Source organism: Ornithorhynchus anatinus, chromosome 1, assembly GCF_004115215.2.
Source record: "Ornithorhynchus anatinus isolate Pmale09 chromosome 1, mOrnAna1.pri.v4, whole genome shotgun sequence".
In the NCBI taxonomy this organism is placed as follows: Eukaryota; Metazoa; Chordata; class Mammalia; order Monotremata; family Ornithorhynchidae; genus Ornithorhynchus; species Ornithorhynchus anatinus.
Window position 1 is genome coordinate 72,983,163 of NC_041728.1, and position 27,549 is coordinate 73,010,711.

The 27,549-nt window shown below is 42.1% G+C and overlaps 1 protein-coding gene across 7 annotated transcripts in view; it reads right to left on the reverse strand.

Annotated features, from left to right (window-relative positions):
• The window catches only part of HMGCLL1 (3-hydroxymethyl-3-methylglutaryl-CoA lyase like 1), a 181,977-nt gene extending 167,740 nt beyond the window's left edge, over positions 1 to 14,237 (reverse strand). For 5 of the 7 annotated variants that reach the window (XM_029073987.2, XM_029073973.2, XM_029074003.2 and 2 more), the window contains exon 1: positions 14,036 to 14,235. In XM_029073987.2, coding sequence (XP_028929820.1) covers positions 14,036 to 14,146 — 111 coding nt within the window. In that variant the 5' untranslated portion in view covers positions 14,147 to 14,235. Of the gene's footprint in view, positions 1 to 14,035 lie in introns of all 7 variants that reach the window. The other 2 variants (XM_029073980.2, XM_029073961.2) reach the window with 2 other exon arrangements.
• Positions 14,238 to 27,549: the final 13,312 nt, after the last annotated feature.

Sequence of the window (27,549 nt, forward strand, 5' to 3'; positions counted from 1 at the left end):
TATTAGTCACAGATGGTCATAAGTCATATGGAAAGAAAAATTATTTTTGCTCATGAGAGATCAGTGCTGGGGAAGTATTTTCTAATTAAACAAAGTAAAGCGTTAGTGAGAAGAGTTTGGAATTTACTTCTCTGGATAGTTTCTCGTGTCAGGAATGATTTATGTGAAATGAAGGCATGGAGAAAGGCTGAAGAACCTCCAAAAAATTTTAAGGCCATAGTGCTGGGAGGGAGCAGGGCCCAGTGAAGAGAGAATAGAATGGAGAGTCTTAAAACCCAGGTTCTAATCCCTATTCTCTCACTGTAGTAGTGGAAGTAGGAATAGTATTTCTTAAGTGATTACTGTATGCAAACACAGGGAAAGAGTAAATATCTGGGAATAAAACCCAAACCCTGTCCCTCAGTGGACTTACAGTCTATAAATTCTCCATGGGCCCTTGTAAAAAATACATAATCTCTCTGGATTTCAGTTTTCTCATCTATAAAATTAGGATCAGAATCCTGCTCTCGCCCTATCTCTCAGATTGTGAGCACCCATCTGGGATAGGGGCTGTGTCTCATCTGAATAGTCTATGGCTACAACAACTCTTAGCACTAGGCTTTGGCACTTAGGAAATGCTTTAATACATATCATAAATATTATTTGAGTAGTAGTAATAGTGAACCTATTGGTTCCTGGGCATTGTCTCCATTACAATTTATATTCCCAAGTTTCCCACGGAGGAGCAACATGACCAGATGGAAAGAGATTTGGCCTGGGAATCTGAGGACTTGGGTTATAATTCCGTTCCTCCGGTTACATGCTATATGACCTTGGACCTTAATTTCCTTAACTGTAAGAAAGGGTTTCAATATCTGGTGTTGCTCTGATTTAGGATGTGACCTGCTGTGGGACAGGGACTGTGTCCAAACTGATTATCTGGTACCTACTCCAGGGCTTAGAACAGTGAATGGCACATAGTAACTGCTTAAGAAATACCATAGTAATAGTAGTAATATCCCTCTGTTGACCCCTTGGCATGCTTCAGTTATTGCCCAAGTTCCTTCCTAACATTCACAACTACTGCCTCCACTTTCTTGCTTCTAATTTTATCTAGAGCCTCTGCAATCTGGCATCTACTGTCTCCAATTTCACAGAAACTAACCTCTATAGGGTCACCAATAAACTCTTTCTTGCCAAATCCACTGGACTCTACTCCATCCTAATCCTCCTAGGGCCTCTTACTTGATTTTGGCAGTATGGACCACATCCTTCTCCTTGAAACACTCTCGAACCTTGGTTTTACTGATATTATCCTCCCCTGGTTCTCCTCTATCTTTCTAGCTGCTCCTTCTCAGTCTCTATTGCTGGCTTCTCTGCCTCCATCCCTATAATTGTGTTTTAGGTCCCTTCTTTACCCACCCCCTTGGAAAATTAATTTGCTTCCACTTATTTCACTAACATCTCTACATGGATAACTCCCAAATCTACTTCTCTGTCCCTGACCTCTCTCCTTCTCTCCAGTCTTGCATTTCCTCCTGCCTTCAGGATGCCTCCGCTTGGATGTCTCACAACTCATATTTAACATGTTCAAAACACAACTCTTCATCTTTCTACCCAAACCCTGTCCTCTCCACAATTTTTCCATCACTGTAGGCAGCACCATTATCTTCCCGGTAACACAAGCCACACTTTGGCATTAAACAAAACTCATCTCTCTCACTTAATCCACATATTCAGTCTGTCACCAAATCCTGTCCATTATACCATCACAACATCTCTAAAATCCATGGCTTTCTATTCAAACTGCTCCCATGTTGGTCCAACCACTTATCATATCTCGCCTTGACTATTCCATCAGCCTCCTCTAAGACTTGCCTGCCTTCAAACTTTTCGTGCTCCAGTCCATATCTCATTCTGGTGCCCAGATCATTTTTTCTAAAATATCATTCTATGAATATCTCCCCACTCCTTAAAAACCTCTGATGGTTGAAAATCAATCTCCTTATGGCATTGGCTTTAAGGCACATCAATCAGCTCTCCCCATCATATCTCACCTCATTCATCTTTCACTTCACACTTTGCTCTTCTAATACTAACATAGTAACTTTACCTTTATCTACTTTCTTTCACTGTTGACCTCTTACTCACTTCCTCTCTTTAGTCTGGAACTCCCTCCCCCTTGACATTTGACAGATCATCACTCTCCCCATCTTCAAAGCCCTACTGAAATCATATTTCCTCCAAGAGGACTTCCCAGACAAATCCCTTTATTTCCCCACACTATTCATCCCTCCTTTTGTGTCACTTATGTGTTTGAGCCTGTAGTTCTTTAGCACTTTAATCCTCACTCCACCCCCAGCCCATACCTATAAGTTTACTCTGTCATTTTCCTTATCTGTAATTTGTTTTAATGTCTGTCTCCCATATTAAATGGTAATCTCCTTGTGGGCAGAGAATATACCTACCAACTCTGTTATATTGTACTCTCCCAAGCACTTAGTACTATACACAGTAAGCACTCAAAAAATACCATTGATTCATTATTCTAAATGCTTGAGCTATGCTGGGCAACACAGCGTATTTTTTCCTTTTCACAAACATAGAAAAAAAGTATGTCTTTTCCCCTTAAAGCTTTAGCTGCCAACAGACTATGAATGTTTCTACCTGAAACACCCTGAATCTAGAAGCAAGCATGGCTAGGAATGAGCCTGGAGGGGGTCCAGGTTTCTTGCTGCCCAGGAAACATGACCTAGTTACATGTGATGGCTAGATTATGGGGCGTCGTAACTTTCCCCAGATGAGCCTTTTTTGCAATCTATGAGTGTCCACAGAAGAAGGGCCAGAGGGATGCTACTGGTGTGAGGGTAAGGCAGATGCAGGTGCACAGCACCCAGATTGGTAATATAGTCTACTGGTCCTACCCCATGACCTGCACCTAGCTACCAGGGGCCTTCGGGGCTGACCCACGTGTCATTTCCAAGTTTGGTTCCAGGACAGATTCGGCCACTGCCAACTCACAGGCTATGGCTTCTGTCAAATGCCTCAGCCTGGATTCCACACAGTTGAAATGTATTATCTGGCCTCTTAGCAGCTGGCAAGAGGGGTTGGTGGGTCCTTTGTGGCCAGCAGGCTGCAGCTCCTTCACAACAATGAGGTCTGGAGTAGGGCTAACTGCTACCACCTGAAAGTACTCATTCATTCATTCAATCATATTTATTTAAATGTTGGTATTTGTTTGTTAAGCGCGTACTATGTGCCGAGCACTGTTCTAAGCGCTGGGGTAGACATAGGGGAATCAGGTTGTCCCACGTGGGGCTCACAGTCTTAATCCCCATTTTACAGATGAGGGAACTGAGGCACAGAGAAGTTAAGTGACTTGCCCACAGTCACACAGCCGACAAGTGGCAGAGCCGGGATTCGAACTCATGAGCCCTGACTCCAAAGTCCGTGCTCTTTCCACTGAGCCACGCTGCTTCCCCGAGCACTTACTGTGTGCAGAGTACTGTACTAAGTGCTTGGAATGTACAGTTCAGCAACAGATAGAGACAATCCCTGCCCAACAAAGGGTTCACAATCTAAACGGGGGAGATATGCAACAAAACAAAACAAGTAGTCAAGCGTCAATTCCATCGAGATAAATAGAATTAGAGATATATACACATCATTAACAAAATAGGGTAATAAATAATATATACAAATATGCACAAGTGCTGTGGGGAGAAGGGGAAAGAGCAGAAGGAGGGAGTAGGGGGAATGCGGAGGGGAAGAGGGGCAGAGGGAAAGGGAGGGCTGACTCTGGGAAGGTCTCCTGGAGGAGATGAGCTCTCAGTAGGGCTTTGAAGAGGGCAAGAGAGTTAGTTTGGTGGATGTGAGGAAGGAGGGCATTCCAGGTCAGTGGTAGGATGTGGTCCAGGGGTCGACATACCTGCTGCTGGCACCATGATGCTGGAGCTCATCCTACTGCCCTGCCACCTTGCAAGCTATGGGGTGGAATACTGATTGGCTAAGCTTAGCTGATACTGTTTGGGCATATGGAGGTGGTAGTAAGGCTTCTAGCCTCTTCATTTCCTCTCATCTCTGGCTCTGCCTCCCCTCTGCTCCAGCCTCTTTACACACCAGGAACTCTGCCCCCCAAATTTTGAGCTTGACACTTAGATTATGAGCCCCATGTGGGACAGGAACTATGTCCAACCTGACTTATTTGTCCCTGCCCCCTGCTTAGAACAGTGATTGATTGGCACATAGTAAGTGCTTAACAGATACCATAACAGAAGGAAGGAAAGAAAGGAAGGAACAGAGGGAAAGGAAAAGAAAGTGAAGGAAAGGGAAAAAGAGCAGGGAAAGGGAAGAAAAGGGAAGGAAAGCAGGGAAAGGGGAAGGAAAGGGAAGGAAAGGAGGGAAGGAAGAAAAAAAGAAAGAAAAAGAAGGAAGGAAGTAGCAAAGAGTTACTGTAATGGCTCAAAGCTGCTAAGAACAACACTGTTTGATCAGAGGCTTAACTTTCCATTCTCCAAAACTTGTAGCTCCCTTTGGATTTTGCAACCTATCCAATGTAATCAGGATAAGACTAGAAGGTGTAACAAGAGGTTATCTTTCAATTTTAAGCAATGACTTCCAACTATTCTGAATGATGAGACATTATCTCTAGCCATTCTCTTTCAGAAAAGTACTTCACGCCATGTTTGGGCTTTATGAGAACACCGTGATTTGTTTTAAGGCAGTCCCATCCAAACATCAGTTCCAGGTTTTTATGTGCTCAGCTGTGATCTAAGATTCCTCTGTTAAGACTTTTCCATAATCCCTCTGTTCCATATTATATATATTCCTTCAGCACTTCCCTCCCACTGCATCCATCTTCACACCTCCATCTAATCTCTTCTTAACCATCTGCCTGCAAACTAAATGCTCCAGTCCCTTTAAGTTGCTCTTCTCAGAATGCCGAAGAAGAATCCCCAGAGTTTTACCAACATTCCATCATCATTCTCTTGGCTGTTCAACCCACAAGTCTAGCACTCCAAATCTTTATAACACCTTCCTTCCAAGAAAGTCATACCAAACACCATTTCCATACAAAAACAGGGAACATCTGCAGATGGAAATATCAAAACAAAAGTTTCTGGGCAGTTCATTGCAAAACTTACTGGCCACTGCACGTGGGAATGAAGTCCATATTTTTCTCTTCAGTTTCTCTAAATACCAGAGCTATTCCCTTTCTGTGTCTCTGCAGAGGAATATTCAGTTTAAGTAATTATTAAAATGTAATTACTTAACTAATTAACTTCCATATCCCAATAATTAGATAAGCCTCTAGTAGGAAAATAAACTAATAAGAGATTCCTGTCTCATTATTTTTACTAGCTTGGTAATTTCTGTTTTTATGGAATCTTTTTTCTAATGGTATTTGTTAAGTGTTTACAGCGTGCCAGGTATTGTACTAAGTCCTGGAGTAGATACAACCTAATCAAGTTGGACACATTCCATGTCCTAAATTATTATCATTATTAATGGTATATTGTATTTATTCAACTAAGTGCTTGAATAGGGCTCACAATCTTAATCCCCATTTTAGAGATGGGGTAACTGAGGTACAGAGAAGTTAAGTGATTTGCCCAAGGTCACACAGCAGCCAGTGGTGGAGCCGGCATTAGAATCCAGTTTCTTCTGACTCCCAGGCCCATCCTCTATCCAGTAGGCCACGCTGTTTCTTGACAGTTAAGGCATAGAAGGCTTACAAACTAAGGACCATTTCATATTTACATAGCACACTTCTTCTGAAGAGCTAAAAAATGCCTTCACAAGTACTGTCCTCTTTCATATTCTCCCAGTTATACTACCTTGAGGATGGGTATATTTTCACATAGAGGAAGACAGCTCACAGATTGTGACATGCGAAAGAGAACAGATAGTTGAGATAGTTGATAGGCTTGGGAGAAGAAGCAAATCTTCTGAGGTTTGTCTAGTCCTCTTTCCAGTAGCAATGAGACATTGAGTGGTAAGCACGTCTGCAAACAAAATTTTAGGAAGGAAAATCAGTTGATAATCTGTGCCTCAGCCATCAAATCGTAACTGACAAATCACTTGATTTACAGCCTTGTATTCCACTCCTCATGAAATTGACTCATTCTTGAGTATTTTAGTTCAGGTTTCCCAGTGGCCATCTATAACACTACTGCCTGAAGCTGAAATGTTTGGAAACTTTTAATCATGTTCTTCTCACTTGGACTATTCCAATAAAGCCTGCCCACAGCACTGAATACTATAGCATATGTAGAAATCTTCATATTTTCTCCCAGATGTAAAAGGGTAAAAATTGCATTTTCTGATCCCCAAATGGCTCTATGGATTCCCCATTCATTTCACAGTCCATGTCAAAATTTTCCATTCTCTGCAGAGTTCCAGGTTCAGTTCAGGCAGAAAGATGCACACATGCTAAAGCGTGCTAAAAGACATACAGCAGAAATGTTATTACCAGAAAGGGAGTGACTTACAGGGAAAGCTTTAAGGAGCTGCAAATGTTTATCATCACCAAACAACTTCAGGAGAACATGGTACCAGCTTATTCATATTTGAGCTGTTAATTCTAGAGTTGCTAAATTAATTAAGAATGAACAAAGTTGAGTATTCTCCCTCTCGGTGATAAGAAGTAGATTATGGTAATGTCTCTTGGGGAAAAATGCACACATATACTAATAATACTCTCGACATTTCTAATGTCTGTGGTTTCTATGGCAGATTGGAACTCTGTCTCTCACAACTGTTCGGGTGCAGGTTTAATTTAGAGCATGTAGTTTTCCTTCCTGAGATTTGAGGAGATGTCATTTTTAGTTGCTGCATTCTACAAACCTTTAAAAAATATTTCAAAATTACTGAAAAAATTATCTAAATGCATTTCTTTGCATCTCATTGGGGGTGACAGAGGATAGTTCTAATGTAGGGTGGTTTCCAAAACAGCTAAATTGTAAAGGAGACAGTCAAATGTCCTAGCTATGTATTCCTTCTATCTTGTAGTTTAGATTGAGAACCTAGGGTAGCAACAGAATTTTAAATCTCAGAATCTGAAAAAAAGAATCCAGAACATTTAACAAATAACCTGGAAATCAGTTCAATCAATAATGCTGAAGTTGTAAGCCCCTTGAGTTCACACATATGTAACTGCATCCTTCCTCTTTAACAACAGTTTTCACTTTAATACATTTTTCTAGGGACATAAATTCAGAAGAATAAGTTAAGTAAGAAACTGTTTCTATTAATCAGGGACAAACTAAATGAAGACAGACTATAGTGAGTGAAATATTAGATAACTTCATATATTTCTTCAATGAGTGACTGACTGAATGCTTACTGTTTGCAGAAAACTATACAAAGTGCCCAGAAGAGTACAGTAGTTGTTAGGGAAGATCCCTGCCCTCATGGAGCTTGCAGTCTAGTAGAGGATACCAGTGTTAAAACAACTACAAATAGGGGAAGCATCAGAGTATAAGGAAATTTTTTTCATGGGTCCTTTAAACAGAACCCTACACTATTGGACTCACAAGAACCTGAAAATAATTCTCAGCTTTTAAAACTGACCATAGCCCCAAATTTCAGAACCTCCATCTAATCCAAGTTTTGAAACACATACAACATGAGGAAAAGTCACAAGAAACAAGTGCTACTTACAACTTCTTAGTTCTTTTTTTTTTATTAAGTTAACCTACGTCCATTTTCTCTTTAGCTGGGAAAAATATCTCGATTCAGTAAGGAATGAAAGAGTGGATTCCAGCGCCTGTTCACCCAGTGGAATACAGATGCAAGAAAGCGGTGGCAGAGAGCCACTCGGCTTCCTTCAATATCCAAAAACATTTGGAACTAAACCCAAAAGGAAAAGAGTCTGACAGACACCCTCTCTTCAGGGTTTCCTGCCGGTCCTATTTGCCAAGGCTCACAAGCCCCACCCCTTGTTAATAAAGTTCACCAAAGAGACTGGAAGAAATGCTGATTTCATGTGGTGATAGTGTTAAAATAAAGGCACTTTTGTGGAGTTGGAATTCTACTGCCACCTGCATGTCCCTACTGCTTGAATTCCAGGAAACATGATTTAGAAAGTTTAAATAATGCAAAACCCCTTGCAAAGAACTTTCTATTAATGAGAGGTGACATTGAGCAGAAGGGAGACATTACTGAAGCAAGCAGAGGAGTCAGATGGAATATAAAAAGCAGGAATTAAGGCATTTTGGGGATCTAAGAAACAGCACACATTGGATGATGACCTGAACAGAAGAGCTCCTCCTCTGGACTGTTAGCTCTTTGTGGACAGGGAACATGCCTGCCAACTCTGTTCCCTCAGGGGTTAGCACAGTGCTCTGGACATAGTAAGTACTCAATAAGTATCATTGATCAATTGATAAGATATTAGTTCTGCCCTTTTGAGTCCCAACACATCTGATGGGGGAACATTAGAGAGGCATTTAGTGCCAGCTCTTAGAACAATGCTTCGCACATAGTAAGCGCTTAACAAATGCCATTATTATTATTATTTGGGAATAAAATGGGAGAGGTATGATTTATGAATCATTTCAACTGAAGAAATTAAGAAGGGGGGTAGTTTGTTCCCAAAGTATTTCAAAACCTAAATGTATCAATCAATCAATAGTATTTATTGTGTTTACTGGGTGCAGAACAGCATACTAAATAGGCTTGGGAAAGTGCAATACAATAGAGTTGGTAGACACAGGCCCTGACCATAAAGTGCTTACAGTCTACAGAGGGAGACAGATATTAGAATAAATTACTGACAGTGAAACAGTAAGTACTCAGTAAATATGCTTTAATAATAATGGTATTTGTTAAATGCTTATTATGTGCCAAGCACTGTTCTTAGCACTGGGGTGGATAGAGGGTAATCAAGTTGTCCCACGTGGGGCTCACACTTTTAATCCCCATTTTACAGATGAGGGAACTGAGGCACAGAGAAGTTAAGTGACTTGTCTAAGGTCACACAGTAGATAAGTGGCGGAGCCAGGATTAGAACCCACGTCCTCTGACTCATAAACCGGGCTCTTTCCACTAAGCCACGCTGCTTCTCTAAATAAAATAGCAGAAGGTAAAGGTGTGCACATAAGTGCTGTGGATCGGTGCTTAGTGTTATTTAGCAAACAAAAGGACACATTCAACCCAATCTTTCCTCTTTTAAGGCCAACAATCCTTAAGAAATTCCTGGCAAGAGAAATCTCACCTCAAATAAAATAAAGACTCTGTAGGTGACATATACTGTTAATATCACTGTCTCTTCTGAGAAGCAGCATGGCTTAGTGGATAGAGCACGGGTTTGGTAGTCAGAGGTCGTGCATTCTAATTCTGGTTCTGCCACTTGTCAGCTGACTTTGGGCAAGTCACTTAACTTCTCTGAGCCTCAGTTACCTCAACTGCAAAATGGGGATTAAGATCGTGAGCCCCACTTGGGACATCCTGATAAACCTCTATCTCCCCCAGAACTTAGAACAGTGCTTGGCACATAGTAAGTGCTTAACAAATACCATCAATATCATTATTTTTATTTTGCTACCTCACAACTCAAACCTGATGAACCCCTACCTTCCCAATCCTACATATACAGAGGATCCTAGCTTCAGTAGCAGCTTCTTTGAAAAAGATCATCTCTGTGTGCTAAATGCTATTCATTATGTTGAGACAGTTTTTTCACAAAAGAGGCCATTACCCCTGGAGAGGCAGTGGGGAAACACAGCCCTGCTGTGATTGCTTTCTAATTCAGTGACAGGAACAGGCAAGCACCTTGCTGGCCTGGCAGTTATGTGAGACTCTGCTCCCAACCATGCCCTAGTTTGGTACTGTAGCCATCAGGGATTTTTTTTAAAATTGTTTTTGTTGAGCATTTACTATGTGCCAGGCACTCTTCTAAGCGCTGGAGTAGATATAAGCTAATTAGGTTGGCTTCAGTCCATTTCCCACATGGGCTCGCAGTCTTAATCCCTATTTTCAGATGAGGTTAACTGAGGTACAGAAAAGTAAAGTTACCTGCCCAAAGTCACTCAGCATACAAGGGTCAGAGTCAAGAATCTAGGTCCTTCTGACTCCCAGCCCTATGCTCTATCCATTAGGCCATACTGCCAAATAGTGATCCTATGTCCAGGGTTGGCATAAGAATGATCATAACTGGGCCTTCATTTTGCAGCTGCAGGTATGGGAGTGATCACCACTCAATCTCCTTCTACAAGTGTTTTTTGTATTATTATTATTATTTTTAAATGGAATTTGTTAAACACTAAATATAGGCCAGGCAACTGTACTGAATGCTGGGGTAGATACAAAATAATTGGATTGGATACAATCCCTGTCCCACATGGAGCTCACAGTGTAAATGAGGTAATTGAGGCAAAGAGGACTTGCCCAAGGTCACATGGTAGGCAAGAGGCAGGGTTCCCCAGTAGTGTTCAACACCAGCATCACTGTTTATCAGCATCAGTATTTGGTCAGCAGAGCATACTGTATTTTGTGTTGGGGGACACACAATTGGAAAATAAGATTCCCTGCTCATGAAGAGTTTACAGTATGATGAGAAGGCAGCATGGTGTAGAAGGATTAGATACTTGGTGTTACTTGGTGATAATTGTGAGAAGCAAGGTGGCTTAGTGGAAAGAGCATGGGCTTGGGAGTCAGAGGTCATGGGTTCTAATCCCAGTTATGCCACTTGTCAGCTGAGTTACTTTGGGCAAGTCACTTAACTTCTTTGTGCCTCAGTTACCTCATCTGTAAAATGGGGATTAAGACTATAAATCCCCTGTGGGACAACCTGATTACCTTGTATCTACACCATTTATAAAGATAAATATATAATTATATTTATAACTATATAATTACAAGTATCTAATTATCACCAAGTGTAACTTGGTTACATATCAGTTGGCCAAATGGTGTTACCATTTATCTAAAACAGATAAATTACAAAGATACTGTATCTTTGTAATTTATTTTAATGTCTGTCTTCCCCTCTAGACTTCTTGTGGCATTTACATCAATTCTATTGTATCATACTCTCTCGATGCTTAGGCCAATGCTGTGCCCACAGTAAGCACTCAATCAACTTGGTACAGCAAGTTTGCCTCCCCTCTACACTGTAAATTCCTTGTGGGCAAGACGCATGGCTACTGAATCTGTTATACTGTACTCTCCCAATTCACTTAATACAGTGCTTTGCACAAATTAAATGCTCGATAAATATCTCTGATTGATCGATTCCTCAGTTCAGGGTAACCGAGTCAATAGGATTCTTGGAAGCACTCTGGGTGAAGCAAAGGTTTCTCATGGCCTTCAGGAGCTCCTGAGTCCCTGTAGAAAGAGCAAAACTGAAGTAAAGAAATCCTATTCACTCATTGGACAGGCTCTCCTCAAACTTTAGGGAAAGGCAAAGTTGAGCTGCCCAATTTGGCTCAGTGGAAAGAGTCCGGGCATGGGAGTCAGAAAGAGGTCATGGATTCGAATCCAGGTCTGCCACTTGTCAGCTGTGTGACTATGGGCAAGTCCCTTAACTTCTCTGTGCCTCAGTTAACTCATCTGTAAAATGGGGATTAACTGTGAGTCTCACATGGGACAACCTGATTACCCTGTATCTACCCCAGCGCTTAGAACAGTGGTCTGCACATAGTAAGCGCTTAACAAATACCAACATTATTATTATTACCCCAGGTCTGTTTATCTTCAATACTTGCTTACACTGTCCCCAGGGCCTGGAGCTCACTCTCACTCCTTAATTGGCCAGACTTCAGGCCTTCAGATTTTCAAATAATTATATGGTATTTATTGAGCACTCATTACATGCCAAGCACTGTTTTAAATGCTGGCATAGATACAAGAGATGCAGTGTGGCGTAGCAGAAAGGGCATGGACCTAGGAGTGAGAGGACCTGTTCTAAACCCATATGGACCACTTGTCTGTTATGTGACCTTGGACAAATCACTTAATTTCTCTTTGTCTCATCTGTAAAATGGGGATTAAGATGGCGAGCCTTTTGTGGGACAGGGACTATATTCAACCTGATGATCTGTTATCTTCCCCAGTGATTAGTACAGTGCCTGGCACATAGTAAGTGCTTACCAAATGCCATTAAATACAAGGTTATCCAATTGGACACAATTCCTGTCCAACATGGAGCTCACAGACTAAGTAGGAGGGGATAGGATTTAATCCCCATTTTGCAGAAGGGGGCCTATAAAAAGCCTCCCTCAAATCCAAGCTCTTCCAGCATGCCTTCCAACAATACCCTGAGAAAATCGACCCAACAACCATCTCTAGCTAGCTCTTTTTATGGTATTTCTTAATAATAATAATTATGGTATTTGTTAAGCACTTCTTACGTGCAAAGCACTGTTCTAAGCTCTGGGGTTGATACAAGGTAATCAGGTTGTCCCACATGGGGCTCACAGTCTTCATCCCCATTTTATAGATGTGGTTGCTGAGGCACAGAGAAGTTAAGTGACTTGCCCAAAGTCACACACAGCGTGGCTCAGTGGAAAGAGCATGGACTTTGGAGTCAGAGGTCAGGGGTTCAAATCTCGGTTCTGCCACTTGTCAGCTGTGTGACCTTGGGCAAGTCACTTCACTTCTCTGGGCCTCAGTTACCTCATCTGTAAAATGGGGATTAAGACTGTGAGCCCTACGTGGGACAACCTGATTTCCCTGTGTCTACCCCAGCGCTTAGAACAGTGCTCGGCACATAGTAAGCGCTTAACAAATACCAACATTATTAAGTGGCAGAGCCAGTATTACAACCCATTACCTCTGACTCCCAAGATGGGGCTGTTTCCACTAAGCCACGCTGTTAAGTGCTTACTCTGTGCCAGGCACTGTGGTAAACTCTGGGGTAGATACACTGAGGTTAAAGCAGTGTGGCTTAGTGAAAAGAGCACGGGCTTGGGAGTCAGAGGTCATGGATTCTAATCCTGGCTCCGCCAAGTGGGACAATCTGATAACCTCGTATCTATCCCAGCACTTAGAACAGTGCTCGGCACCTAGTAAGCGCTTAACAAATACCTTTATTATTATTACTACAAGGTTGGGCACAGTCCATGACCCACTTGAGGCCCACAGTCTTAATTCCCTTTTTACAGATGAGTTAACTGAGGTACAGAGAAGTTAAGTAATTTGCCCAAGGTCACACAGCAGACAAATGGAGGAGCTGGGATTAGAACCCAGGTCCTTCTGACTCCCAGGCCTGTGCTCTATCCACTAGACTATGCTGCTCATCTAAGCTCTTTGTAAATAGGGATCGGGTCAGTGAACTCTACTGTATTATACTCTCCCAAGCACTTATTACAGTGCTCTGCACACAGCAAATATTCAATAAATACCATTGATTGATTGTGCCCACCACCAGAATTGTGAATACATGTATATTCAGTGGCAGCCTTGGTTTTCCCAGAAAGTGCAAATTCCCCTAATCCTCTACTCTCAAATCCTTTTGTCTGAATTAGCCCCAGACTCTGCAACGCCTCTACCATGCTCAGCACCTGGGGGTGGCTGACTGGATGTTTCCGTCACATGCAATATAGGATTCATTTGTTTTCTGCATCCTACTGAGAGGAATTTAATGCCTTTGTTAATCTGTTCTTAAGTAACAGGACTGAGCTGGCAGGAATGTCTTTTCATCCTTCTCATTCCCCAGCTGCTTAGGGAGTGCCGGTTAAGCAGCCACAAATACCAATGATATCGCCATTCCAAAGGAGGTGCCCCCAAACCTATAGGATGACAAGGAATTCAGGTCCGTGTATCCACTAGGATTCGGGCCGCGGTTTTTAAGGACGGGGAGGCCAGGGAAAGGGAGGTGGGAGTCTTGTGGGGAGCTGAGGGGTGGGGCCTAATGGCATCAGCTGTTGCAAGGGAGAGAAATCGGAGAGAGGATGGGGGAGGATGCAGGGATACAGGAATGGAGAAGGATGCAAGGATGGGGGAGGATGGAGGGATGGGGGTGGATGCAGGGATGGGGGAGGATGCAGGGATGGGGGAGGATGCAGGGAGGGTACCCAGCTGGGACAGAGACATCAGGTGCAGACGGGGGTACCTGCACAGGGGCGGGGAGGACCCCAGCCCCGGGGTCCCCAATCCAGAGATGCTCTCGGAGGAGTTGTTGGTAGCTAAGGCAATGCTTGACAGCGGATGGCACATTCCCCATCGCGGCGCTGGGCTGAGTCCCCCAACTGGTCCCTGGCTCGGAGGCCCGTCTCCCCGCCCCGGCTCCGCCCGCTGGGAGATGGGGAAGAAAAGGTTGGGTGGATTGAAATCCGTTTCATCAGCAACCTCATCTCGCCACTGAGCATGCTCTAAAGCGAGGTATACCTCCTCCTTCAGGTCCTTGCTCTCTGGCCGAGTTTCTAAGAGACTACCGCGTCTCCTGATTCTTAGTGCCTCAGTTCCTCATCTGCAAAATAGAGATTCAATACCTGTTCTCCCTCCTACTTAGAGTGTCAGCCCTATGAGGGGCAAGAACTGTGTCTGATCCTGGTATCTATCCTGGCAGTTAGTACCGGGTTTGACACTGAGTAAATGCTTAACAAATCGCAGCAAGGGAGAGGCCACCCACTCACTGCCTGTTTGCAACTGCGAAGGGCAAGCCCGGGGCAGAGAAAAGAAAACAGCTAGGGGAAGAGAGGGTTAAATTTTATCTAATGCTCCAAAACCCTTACAAGCTGTGGAAACACTGGACACACTCTGGCACCTTTCCTTTATTTTCAGTTTGCCTTTCCTTTTCCTCCCCTTCTCGAACGGTGAGCATTAACTCCGAAGGAACCACAAGCTATTGAAGCTGCTTCGGGAAAGGGTGAGAGTGTGAAAAATAGGATGAGGGAGGAAGGCAGGGAAAGACTGTAAGCCTCATGTGGAGCAGGGGTTGGGTCTGACCTGATTATGTTGTATCTACCCCTGCATAAAATAAAGTGCTTGGCACAGTGAGCACTTAACAGATATCACCAATGGTATTTATTGAATCCTTGCTGGTAGCAGAGCACCATACCAAGAGATAGCAGATTCTATAAAAGATACTATATTATTATCATTATTATTTAGAGTTAATTGCACATACACACAGGTTTACATGGTGGTGATTTAGTGAAAGGACAACCCTGGACATCAAAGAACATAGAGGGACAGTCAGAACAATTAACCCCTAGGAAAAGGGAAACATAAGCACCATTACTAATGAATGGGCTAGTTTGTCTCTTTTCATAAGAAACCTAGAATCACAGAGCATGAAGCTGATTTTCTTGGTTGAAAAGGGAAGGCTTTCTATTTTCAAAGAATTCCCTGGCTGTGCCTTCCTTCCAACAGTATGTCCCTGAGGGGTTTGTTTTCTTCCTATGAAACTGAAGTGATGAAGTCTTGAAAAAGAACTGTCCTGGCATCCTCATTTGCATCACCCAACCAGAAAATTGTCATGGATTGCCTTCAGGACTCTCTACTTGGATGTCCCACCAACACCTTAGATTTGAGATATCCAAAACAGAACTCCTCATCTTCCTATCCCAAATTTGTCTTCCCTTTGACTTTCTCATTATTGCAGATGGAACCACCATCTTCCCTGTCTGACAAGGCTGTAGGCTTAATATTATCTTCAATTTATCTCTCTCATTCAAATTACATATTCAATCTATCATCAAATCCTGTTGGTCCTACTTTTACATCATCACTTCAACCCACCCTTTCCTCTTCATCCAAATTGCTACTGTGCTGATCCAAGTGCATACCATAACCCACCTTGACTACTACTTCATCCTCCTTGCTGACCTCCCTACTCTCTCTCCCTACTCCAATTAGTAGATCAATCAATCATATTTTGGGGGTGTTTACTGTGTGCTAAAGCACTGTATTAATTGCTTAGGAGAGTACAGTAAAACAGAATTGGTACACATTTCCTGTCCACAAGGAGCTTACAGTCTAGAACTCCACTTCATACATTACTCCGCTGCCTAGATCATTTTTCCAAAAAAAATTCAATTCATGTTTCCCAGTGGTTTCCCACCAAACTCTGCATCAAACAGAAACCCCTAATCATAGGCTTCAAAGTATTCAATCACCTTACGGTCTCCTATCTTGCCTCATTTCCTATTACAACCCAGCCCATACACTTCTCTCCACTCCAATTTAGTCATTGTACCTCAATCTCATCTATCTCACCACTGACCCCTTGCCCATATCCTCTTTCAAGCCTGGAACTCACCCTTCATATCCAACAGACCACCATAATCTGCACCTTTAAAGCTTTATTAAAATCCACGACTCCTCCAAGAGGCGTTTGTTTAAAATGGTATTTGTTAAGTACTTATTATGTGCCAAGCACTGTACTAAGCACTGGGAGGTACAAGCTAACCAGATTGGACACAGTCCATGCCCCATATGGGGCTCACACTCTTAATCCCAATTTTGCAGATGAGGTAACTGAGGCACAGAGAAGTAAAGTGACTTAACCAAGGTCACACAGCAGACAAGTGCAGAACTGGGATTAAAACCCAGATCCTTCTGACTTCCAAGCCTGTGTTCTATTCACTACGCCACACTGCTGGAGCCCTCATTTCCCCTACTCCTTCTTCCTTCTGTGTAACTTCTGCACTTGGATTTGTACCCTTTAAGCACTTGATATTCATCCTACCCTCAGCCCCATAGCCCTTATGTACACACCTTTAAATTATGTCCCATCCTAGACTGAAAGCTCCTTATGGGCAAGGAATATGTCTACCCACTCTGTCTTATTACAGTCTTCCAAGCATTTAGTACATGCAGGAATCACTTAATATCATATGTTGATGTGGGTAATTCCATAAAGGTAATCTTCCTGTTCTGTTTTCCCCAATATATGTGTGTCTACACAAGCATTAAATATAATGCAGGTTAGACTCCTGTATGGAAAGTGCCACTGGGCTAGAGAACCCTGCTGAGCCTGAGTGAAATATCAAGTCTGATAATTCATAGAGGTTTCTGAAAATAGCAGTAGGATTTATTGGTAGGGGAGAAATAGATCTTCCTTCATTGTCTCCCTAATTTTCTCTGCTGCTCTCATCACTACTCTGGGCCTAAGGAGCATACTTCCTGTCATCTGGTTCAGGATGACCAGAGTTTTTTTCTATCAACTGAGTGCTTATTGTGTGCAAGAACTGAACTAAGCACTTGAGAGCTAACAACAGTTACTTTGTTACTGTTCCTTTTTCAAATGGAAGTACAAACTCCCAGAGATAATAATAATAATGGTGGTATTTGTTAAGCACTTAATATGTGCCAAGCACTGTTCTAAGCACTGGGGTAGATACAAGGTAATCAGGTTGTCCCACATGGGGCTCACAGTCTTCATCTTTATTTTACAGATGAGGTAACTGAGGCTCAGAGAAGTCAAGTGACTTGCCCAAGGTCACGCAGCTGACAAGTGGCAGAGCTGGGACTAGAACCCATGACCTCTGACTCCCAAGCCTGGACTCCTTCCACTAAGCCACGCTGCTTCAGGATCAGAATGCAAGGCAAAGCACAAGGAATGATCCCACACATCTCCCACTCTTCTGTCATTTTCCAGATGAAGAAATTAGCTGGGTAGGATGTTGAGATTTCTCTGCCCAGGGGACACAAATTAGAGTGGACCTTGGACCATCACCTGGGAGAAAGACCTGCTCAAGGACATCGAGATCTCTTCTCTGAGTGGCTTCAGCCTAACCAGGTCACCAGCCAATGGAACCACTACCTAGTATCTTCCTGCCTACCAGGATTATAGGACATGTCATCCCCCTCCTCAAAAATCTCCAGTGGTTGGCTATCTACCTCCGTATCAAACAAAAATTCCTCACCATCAGCTTTATAGCTCTCCATCACCTTACTCTCTCCTATCTCAACTCACTGCTCTCCTACTGCAACCCAGCCCACACACTTAGCTGCTCTAATGCTAACCTTCTCACTGTGCCTCAGTCTCACCTATCTCACTGTCGATCTCTCTGCCTCTGGCCTGAAATGTCCTCTCTCCTCCTATCCAACAGATAATTCCTCTCTCCCACTTCAAAGCCTAACTGAAGGCACATCTCCTCCAGGAGGTCTTCCTTGGCTAAACCCCCACTTTTCTCTTCTCCCACTCCCTTCATTGTCACCCCAATTTATTCCCTTTGTTCTTCCCCTGTCCCGGCCCCACAGCCTTATGTAAATATCTTTAATTGAATTATATTATCTGTCTCCCCGTCTCTAAACTGTAAGCTCAGTGTGAACAGGGAATGTGTCTGTTCATTGTTGTACTGTACTCTCCCAAGTGCTCAATATAGTGTTCTGCACACAGTAAGTGCTCAATAAATACATCTGAATGAATGGAATGAATTCATCTGCAGAAAATCATAAGGGAAGTTGCTGCCTAGTATACTGCTTTGATAAATACCTTTGACTGATTTATTGCATGTGAACGGCTCTGGCTAACTAAAATGGAGAGACCTAGGTGTGAAGGGGAGAAGGTAACATATGGGGATAGAGATAGAAGAGTAACTAAAAACAAAGTTAAATTAATCATCATCCCAGGGCTCACAGCTCAAGTAGGAGGAAGAATAGCATGGCTTAGACGGAAAAGCATGGGACTGGGAACTAGAGGCCCTAGGTCCTAATCCCAGCTCCACCACATGTCTGCTGTGTGATCTTGGAAAAGTCACTTAACTTCTCTGTGCTTCAGTTTCTTTAACTGTAAAATGAGAATTTAATACATATTTCCCCTCCTACTTCGACTGTGAGTCCCACGTGGGACAGGGACTCCGTCCAACCTGATAAACTTGTATCTACCCCAGTGCTTTTTACAGGGCTTGACCCATAGTAAGCACTTAAACATAATATCAATCAATGATATTTACTGTGTACTTACTATGCGCAGAGCACATAATAATGACAATAGTGATAACAATATATAATAGGGCTTGTGGACTCACACCCCATTAGCACTTTCATATATGTATATATTGCTTTTGCTGCCTGTACTTTATTTCTGTGTCTGTCTCCCCTGATAGATTTTATCACCCTGAGGGCAGGGATCATGTCAACTGACTCTATTGTACTCTCCCAAAAGCTTAGTACAGAGTCTGTACCAAGTAAGCATCCAAAAAATTATATATTTTGATTGAAAAAAAAATTGGTCATGTGAACTACATCTGGAGAGAAGACATCCTCAGCACTAATAATTCATTAAATTTGCATTTTGTTTCCTCAAAGCATTTTCATGTTATTTATCTAATCTTGTGCTCCAAATAGCCCTGTGACTAATTGATTTTTATAGCAGTTTTATAGGTGAGGAAAATGAAGGCCAGAGAGGTTAAGTGATATGCCCAAAGTCTAATGCCAGAGCTGAGACTACGAGTAAGGTCTGCTAATTCACTCACTTACTTAATCAGTGGTATTTATTGAGCGTTTACTGTGAACAGAGCACTGTACTAAGCACTTGGGAAAGCACAATATAATAGATCTGATAGTCGTGACACCTACCCATGAGGAACTTACATTCTACAGGGACTCCCAATGCAATGGTCTTTCTATTCTATCATATTGTACTCAAAAGCCAATCCATATTACATTTAACGCAGCACAGGAGAATTTTATATCAATGGTATTCCAAAGTCAATCAATAGTATGCTTTTCCATAGAAACTAGAGGATTTTATACTCTCTGGACTTAGCTATGGGCTGATGCTATCTTCCAGGGGCCCAGACATGCAATGGCACAGAAAGACTGACAGGCGATTTCCCTGGATGGTTTAGACATTCATCAACTTGGAGGCAGGAGGCTGGACCAGAAGACCTCTTATAAAATCCCTTCCAGATAATTCAGAACACTCAGACTACAGAGTCTCTGATAATCTAATGAAATGCTCTGTGATTTACCGAACATTTCTTTAGAAACTTAAAATCCCCAAGTGCATTGAGATTTTCAACTTGTCATTCCATTTATTAACACTGACAGTTGGAAGCAAAGAAAACCTGTAGGTCCCACCTTCATAACAGTGATCCAAACCTTCAAGGAATCATATCAGAACAAGACCTGAAATTAAACTTGTCTATAAACCTGTTAATGTTTTACAGAAGATGACGTCTTGGGGAGACCAATTTTCTGAGAATCTACTGATATCAAAATAAGAAATTCTCTAGTATAATCTAATACATATGGCATTCCACTTCAGAACAGAGCTATGAAAACTTAGATGTCCAGACTGTTGTATAAAGAGATGACAAAATATAACCTGCTGTTTTTAAAGGGGTTATTACAATTTCTGAAAATTATTTCCTTAGGTGCCCTGTTTTAATATTGCCCATATTGATAAATTGTATATCAAATTAAATTAAAACAAGATGTAAACTTTTGAAATAAAGAGGAATAAATGATTAGATGTTTCATTCAGATGTTTCCCCATTCTTCTGCAATCCAAAAATAAAGGAGAAAGAGATAATTGCCTTTATCAGAAAATTGATCTTTAATACTCAGATTTGCCCTAAACTCAGAAATCTAAACAACTTTAGTTCTATGCTATGTTTCATGGCTACTCTTATCTATGTTAACTACTCTTATCTATGTTATGTATGTGCCACTGTATAGTTTATGTTCTAATTGCGACCTAAGAATCCCATCAATAAAAACTATAGGCATAACTGAATTAAGGGCCTTTAATTACTTATTTTTCATAGTCTTAAAATATGTGGCCCAATCAAATATTACTGCGAATTGCTAACGTAACTGACAATAATCAAACTTTCCATTAAATATGCCTGAAGAGATCTATGGGAAGTGTGTAAAAATCCAAACTTCTTCCAGGGGATAAACCTAAATAGGAGAAAAGAACAAGATGAGGATTGTTTTCTAACCAGCTCCACTTAACCATAATTATCAATTTTACTTGAAATCCCAGTTGCAGTGGAGTGTACAACCTTTATTCTACAGGCAGCATTTTCAGTAATACACAAGCTATCAGCAATAAACCTACTGCCGTTATTAACAATATGTTCGTGTGGCTTTGGGAGGGGCAATAAAAAGTAATGATATAAGAATCTTAATAGAAAAAGGAGTACCATGGAATATCACTGGCTATCTACTCCAAATTTGAATACTGTAATGGTAGTTTTCTATAAACCATTTGACTGGGATGATAAAGGGAATCATGAATTATTAGGAAATACTGAAGAAACTGTACAATTAGGACAGATAGTAAAAATGGACACTTCACTTATCTTAAAAACTTAAAACGCTTTGAGTATTACCAACTCTATTGAAGTCTCCCATGCACTTATACAATATTCTGGACAGAAAAATCTCTTAATAAATACTATTGATAGATTAATGGATTCCACTCAGGGTAATGGGCCAGTCTTAGAACAAGAGGTCACTGTGGGTAATAGGGTGTCTGCAATGGGATCCCACGATTTGTTAAAATTGAACCCTCTTTGCTGGATTCAGATACCAAAAATAACCCATTTGCAGGAGATATTAATTTTTGGAAAGGGAAATATTAAAAAGTGTGAACCACAGTTAGGAAAACTTGGAAAGGAAGGGCTAAAAAAGGTGACATCAAAACACTACCTTAGAAGCTCAAGTAAAACATTGTAAACAAGAAAACCAAAAACCCTACCAGATGATATCAAAAGCAGAAACCTGTTAGGGAATTAATGAGGCCAACCGATGATTATGGTAGAATAGGTATTCCCAGGGTGAAAAGGAGTGGCAAAGATCAAGGAACCTGGAGGGGAAATTGTGCATCTGAGAGCAAAATTGTATAGCCTCGTGGCTCAGTGGAAAGAGCACGGGCTTTGGAGTCAGGGCTCATGAGTTCAAATCCCAGATCTGCCACTTGTCGGCTGTGTGACTGTGGGCAAGTCACTTAACTTCTCTGTGCCTCAGTTCCCTCATCTGTAAAATGGGGATTAAGACTGTGAGCCCCACGTGGGACAACCTGATTCCCCTATGTCTACCCCAGCGCTTAGAACAGTGCTCGGCACATAGTAAGCGCTTAACAAATACCAACATTATTATTATTATTAGCCTATCTTTTCAAATGGCCTCAGGATTGGAAGACTGGCAGATTACTGACCTAAACACCCACAGTGGCAATCCAACTAGAGGGGTGAGATTTATAAGATTACAAATAGGAATTATTGGCAGTTTGATCCACCTCTACATCTTTCTAAATACTGGTATCTATAGTTTAGCTGACCCAATACTTAAACTTATAGCGCAGCGTAGTGGAAAGAGCCCAGGCTTGGGAGTCACAGTTTGTGGGTTCTAATCCGGGCTCTGCCACTTGTCAGCTGTGTGACTTTGGGCAAGTCACTTAACTTCTCTGTACCTCAGTTACCTCATTTGTAAAATGGAGATGAAGACTGTGAGTACCACATGGGACAACCTGATTATCTTGTATCTACCCCCACACTTAGAACAGTGCTTGGCACATAGTAAGTGCTCAACAAATACACAAATACCAGCATTATTATTACTATCCTGTCTTGAGTAAACTGATGCATCCTCCTCCTCACTGATCTCTCTTCCTCCTGTCTCTCCCCATTCCATTCTATACTTCACTCTATTACCCAGATTTTTCTTTAAAAAGTTCAGTCCATGTCTCCTGACTCAGTAACCTCCAATGGTAGATCATTCACCTCCACAAAAAACAGAAACTCCTAAACAAGAATTCTAAGGCACTCAGTCAGCTCTCTTCTTCCAACCCTTCTTTTCTGATCTACTACAACCTTGCCCACAGACTTTGTTCCTCTAATACCAATGTTGGGGAATGGAATGTGCCTGTTTATTGTTATATTGCACTCTCTCACATGCTTAGCATAGAGCTGTGCACACAGCAAGCATTCAATAAATACGATTGAATAAATGAATCAGTGAACCTACTCACTTCAATCTCATCTATATCATCAACAACCCCTTCCCAAAACCTTCCTCTGGCCAGTAACTCCCTTCCCGTTCATATCTGACAGACCTCCACTCTCCCCACCTTCAAATCTAAAATCACATCTCCTCCAAGAGGTCTTTGCTGGCCAAGCTCCCATTTCCCCCATATTTACTCTTCCTTCTGCTTTGCCTGTGTACTTGGATCTGTATCCTTTAAGCATTTGATATTTCACCTACTAGTAGTCCCATGGCACTCAATCAATCAATTGTATTTATTGACAACAATATTATGTTAGGTTATCATTAAGCTATTAACACTAACTTAATAGTTAGTCTTCAGAGCACTGTACCAAGTTCTTGGTAGAATACAATATAACAGAGTTGGTATACATGTTCCCTGCCTATGAGCTTAAAGTCTAGAGGGGGAGAGAGACATAATAGAAATAAATCAATTATGGATATGTACATTAGACCTGTGGGGCTGGAACTGGGGTAATAATGTTGGTATTTAATAATGTTGGTATTTGTTAAGCGCTTACTATGTGCCGAGCACTGTTCTAAGCGCTGGGGTAGACATAGGGGAATCAGGTTGTCCCACGTGGGGCTCACAGTCTTAATCCCCATTTTACAGATGAGGGAACTGAGGCACAGAGAAGTTAAGTGACTTGCCCACAGTCACACAGCCGACAAGTGGCAGATCTGGGATTCGAACTCATGAGCCCTGACTCTTTCCACTGAGCCACGCTGCTTCTCCGAGCCACGCTGCTTCTCCAAGGTAGGTTTGGCAGCGGTGAGATTAAGAATCCAAGTGCAAGGGTGACACAAAAGAGAGTGGCATAAGAGGATATGAGGGATTAGTCGGAGAAGGCTTCATGGAGGACATGTGATTTTAATAAGGCTTTCAAGATGGGGACCATGTTAGTCTATCAGACATGAAGGGGGCAGAAGCTCCAGGGATGAACCAGAACGTGGGTCAAAGGTGGTGTTGAGATAGACAAGATCGAGGTACAGTGAGTAGATTGGCATTAGATGAGTGAAGTGTGAGGGCTGGGCTGTAGTAGGAAATCAGAGCCCTAAGGTAAGGAAGACAAGGTAATTGAGTGCTTTAAAGCCACTGGTAAGGAGTATCTGTTTGATGTAGCAGTGGATGGGAAACCACTGGAGATTCTGGAAGACTCAAGAAATATGGATCAAATGACTTTGTAACAAAACAATCTGGCAGCGAAGTAACGTATGGACTGAAGTGGGGAGAGACAGAAGGCAAGGAGGTCAGCAATGAGGTTAATGCCACAATTAAGGAGGGTTAGAATAAGTGCATAGATAACAGCACTCTGGTACATATCTGTAATTCATTTATATTAATGTCTGTCTCCCACTGTAAGCTCATTGTGTACATGGAATGTGTCAGTTTTTGTGGTACTGTACTCTCCCAAGAGCTTAGTACAGTGCTCTTCACACAGTAAGGTGCTAAATAAGACTGAATAAATGTGTGGTAGCAGTTTGGAGACAGGGAATGTACCTGTTATATTGTACTCTCCCAAGCACCTCTCAGGGTTGCACCTGGAGAGTTTCCAGTACTCTACCAGTCTCGACTATGGGAGAAAAGGTCAGACAGAAGCAAACCCATTGCATTCCTAGCTTGGGCAGTGGCTAGCGAGTTGAAGGCAATCTGTTACAAATCAAAACTCACCTGTGCTGGGCAGCACCGGCATGGGAGAAAGTCAAGGGTAGAGACTCAGGTTTACTGCACAAAAGGAGGCAATGGTAAACTCCTTCCATATTTTTACCAAAAAAACTCAATGGATACACTACCAGAACGACTGCAGATGGAGGTGTGGTGTTCTGGGAGAGATGTGTCCATGACATCTTTCTGGGTCAGACAACACTCAACAGCATAAGACAACAACAACTCTCCCAACTGCTGTGTACAGTCTCTGCACACAGTAAATATTCAATAAATACGATTGATTGACTGATCAATAGAGAGGAAAGGGCAAATTTAGCAATGTGAAGGTTGACCAGAGAGGATTTTGTGAAAGATGGAATGTGCATGACTAAGACATATACTTATACCCTGAAATTTCCCTATCTGTAATTCATTTTCATAAGTCTCTGACTCTAGACTGCATGTTCCATAATAATAATTATGGCATTTGTTAAGCACTTACTATGTGCAAAGCACTGTTCTAAGCTCTGGGAAGGGTACGAGGTGATCAGGTTGTTCCACGTGGGGCTAACCGTCTTCATTCCCATTTTACAGATGAGATCACTGAAGCACAGAGAAGTTAAGTGACTTGCCCAAAGTCACACAGTTAGCAAGAGGCTGAACCGGGATTTGAACCTATGACCTCTGACTCCCCACCCCATGCTCTTTCCACTGAGCCACGCTGCTTCTCTATTTTTATGGATAAGGGTTGGGTCTATCAATTCTATTGTACTGTATTCTCCCAATAATTTAGTACAGTGCTCTGTATCAGTGATTGATTTGTGAGCCACTCTCCTCCGCAAACAAAACAAAATACTAATTCAGTAAGTAAAAATTGTGATTATCAACTGAAATTTGGAGGAGGGCTCAGTAATCTTGTGGTAGAGGACAGCAAAATGCTCAGCAGATCAATATATTTAAATTCTCAAAGGTCCTCAGACAAGACTTTATATCACAACGTATTTTTTTTAAAACCTGACTAGTCATAGGATTGGTGGAAATGTCCTCTAGACTGTAAGCTTTTCTCTGGATTGTAAGCTAATTGAGGGCAGGGAACATGTGTCTCAACTCTGTTGAAATGTTTTCTCTCAAGTAATAATAATAATAATAATGATTGTTAAGTGCATACTATGTGCCAAGCACTGTTCTAAGTGCTGAGGGGAGTGGCGGAGACAAACAAGGTAATCTGGTTGTCCCACGTGGGGCTCACAGTCTTAATCCCCATTTTACAGAGGAGGTAACTGAGGCACAGAGAAGTTAAGTGATTTACCCAAAGTCACACAGCTGACAAGTGACAGTCAGGATCAGAACTCATGACTCCCAAGCCCATGCTCTTTCCACTGAGCCACTCTGCTTCAGTACAGTACTCTGCACACAGTAAGTGCTCAATAATTACCATGGATTGATAATGGATAGTAAACTGGTTAAAATTAGGAAGCATTGGGTAGTGAATGGTAAATGAACCCTTTGAAGAATGGAAAAGTGTAAATAGAGCGTTGCCCCAGGAAACTGTCTGCCCCTGAAGACTCAAAGCACCTTGTGGGTAGAGAATCACGTCAACTAACTCTATCGTATTATATTTTCCCAAGTATTTAGTACTGTGCTTTGCAGATGGGAAGTACCCAATGAATACTATTGATTGATTGATTGAATCTGTGCTGGGTCTGAAATGAACAGCTTCATAAAGGAACTGGAATGGGAGTGGGACCTTCAATTTTACAGTTTTTCCAGGTTCTTCTGTTTAGTGAGCTACTATGCAGTTGGGGATAATCTGCAGGAAGGCCTCATAAAGCGGGTGTGGGGGGAGGGGGACTAAAAAAAAAGTAAGCTTAGTTTCAGTGGAAAAAAGTGCAAAGTAATCCATCAAGGGAAAAATTAACCAAATTGCAACTGTATAATGATGGTGTTGGAACTATCTGCCATTTGGCAGTAAAATGATCTTGGAGTCATTGTGGACTGGTCTTTTACACCCCCTCTGTAATAATAATAATATTAATAATTTGGTCTCCTTTGTGGACTTCTCCCCTATCTCCCACCCTATAACTATGGGAGTCCCTCAAGGTTTAGTTCTATGTACCCTGTTATTCTCCAACTACACTCATTCTCTTGAATAACTCATTCCCTCCCACGACTTCAACTACCAACTCTATCCAGATGATACCCAAATCTACACCTTCTCCCTCGACCTCTCACCCTCTCTCCAGGCTCACATCTCCTCCTGCCTTCAAGACATCTCTACTTGGATATCGTCCCATCACCTCAAACTTAACATGTCTGAAACAGAGCTCCTTATCTTCCCACCCAAACCCTTTCCTCTCCCTGACTTTCCCACCATTGTAGACAGCTGCACCATCGTTCCCATATCAAAAGCCTGTAGCCTTGACATTATTCTTGATTCTTCTCTCTTATTCAACTCACATATCCAATCTGTCAGCAAATCCTGACAATATCTCTAAAATCTGTCCATTCCTCTCCATTCAAACTGCTACCACATTAATATAATCACTAATTCTATCCTACCTACATTACTGCATCAGCTTCCTTGCTGACCTTCTGTCTCTTCCTGCTCTAGTCCATAGTCACTCTGCTGCCTGGATCATCTTTCTACCAAAACATTTGGGACATGTCACCCCCCTCCTCAAAAATCTCCAGTGGCTGCCGAACCACCTCTCTTTCAAACACTCCTCACCATTGGCTTTAAAGCACTCCATCACCTTGCCCCCTTCCTACCTCACCTCGCTTCTCTCCTTCTACAATCCAGCTCGCATACTTCGCTCCTCTGGTGCTTACCTTTTCACTGTTTCTTGATCTCTCCTGTCTCACCACTGACCCATGGCCCACATCCTGCCTCTAGCTTGGAACGCCTTCCCTCCTCAAATCCGACAATTACTTTCTCCGCCTTCAAATCCTTAGTGAAGGCACATTTCCTCCAAGAGACCTTCCCAGACTAAGACCCACTATTCCTCATCTAAAACACTCCCTTCTGAGCTACC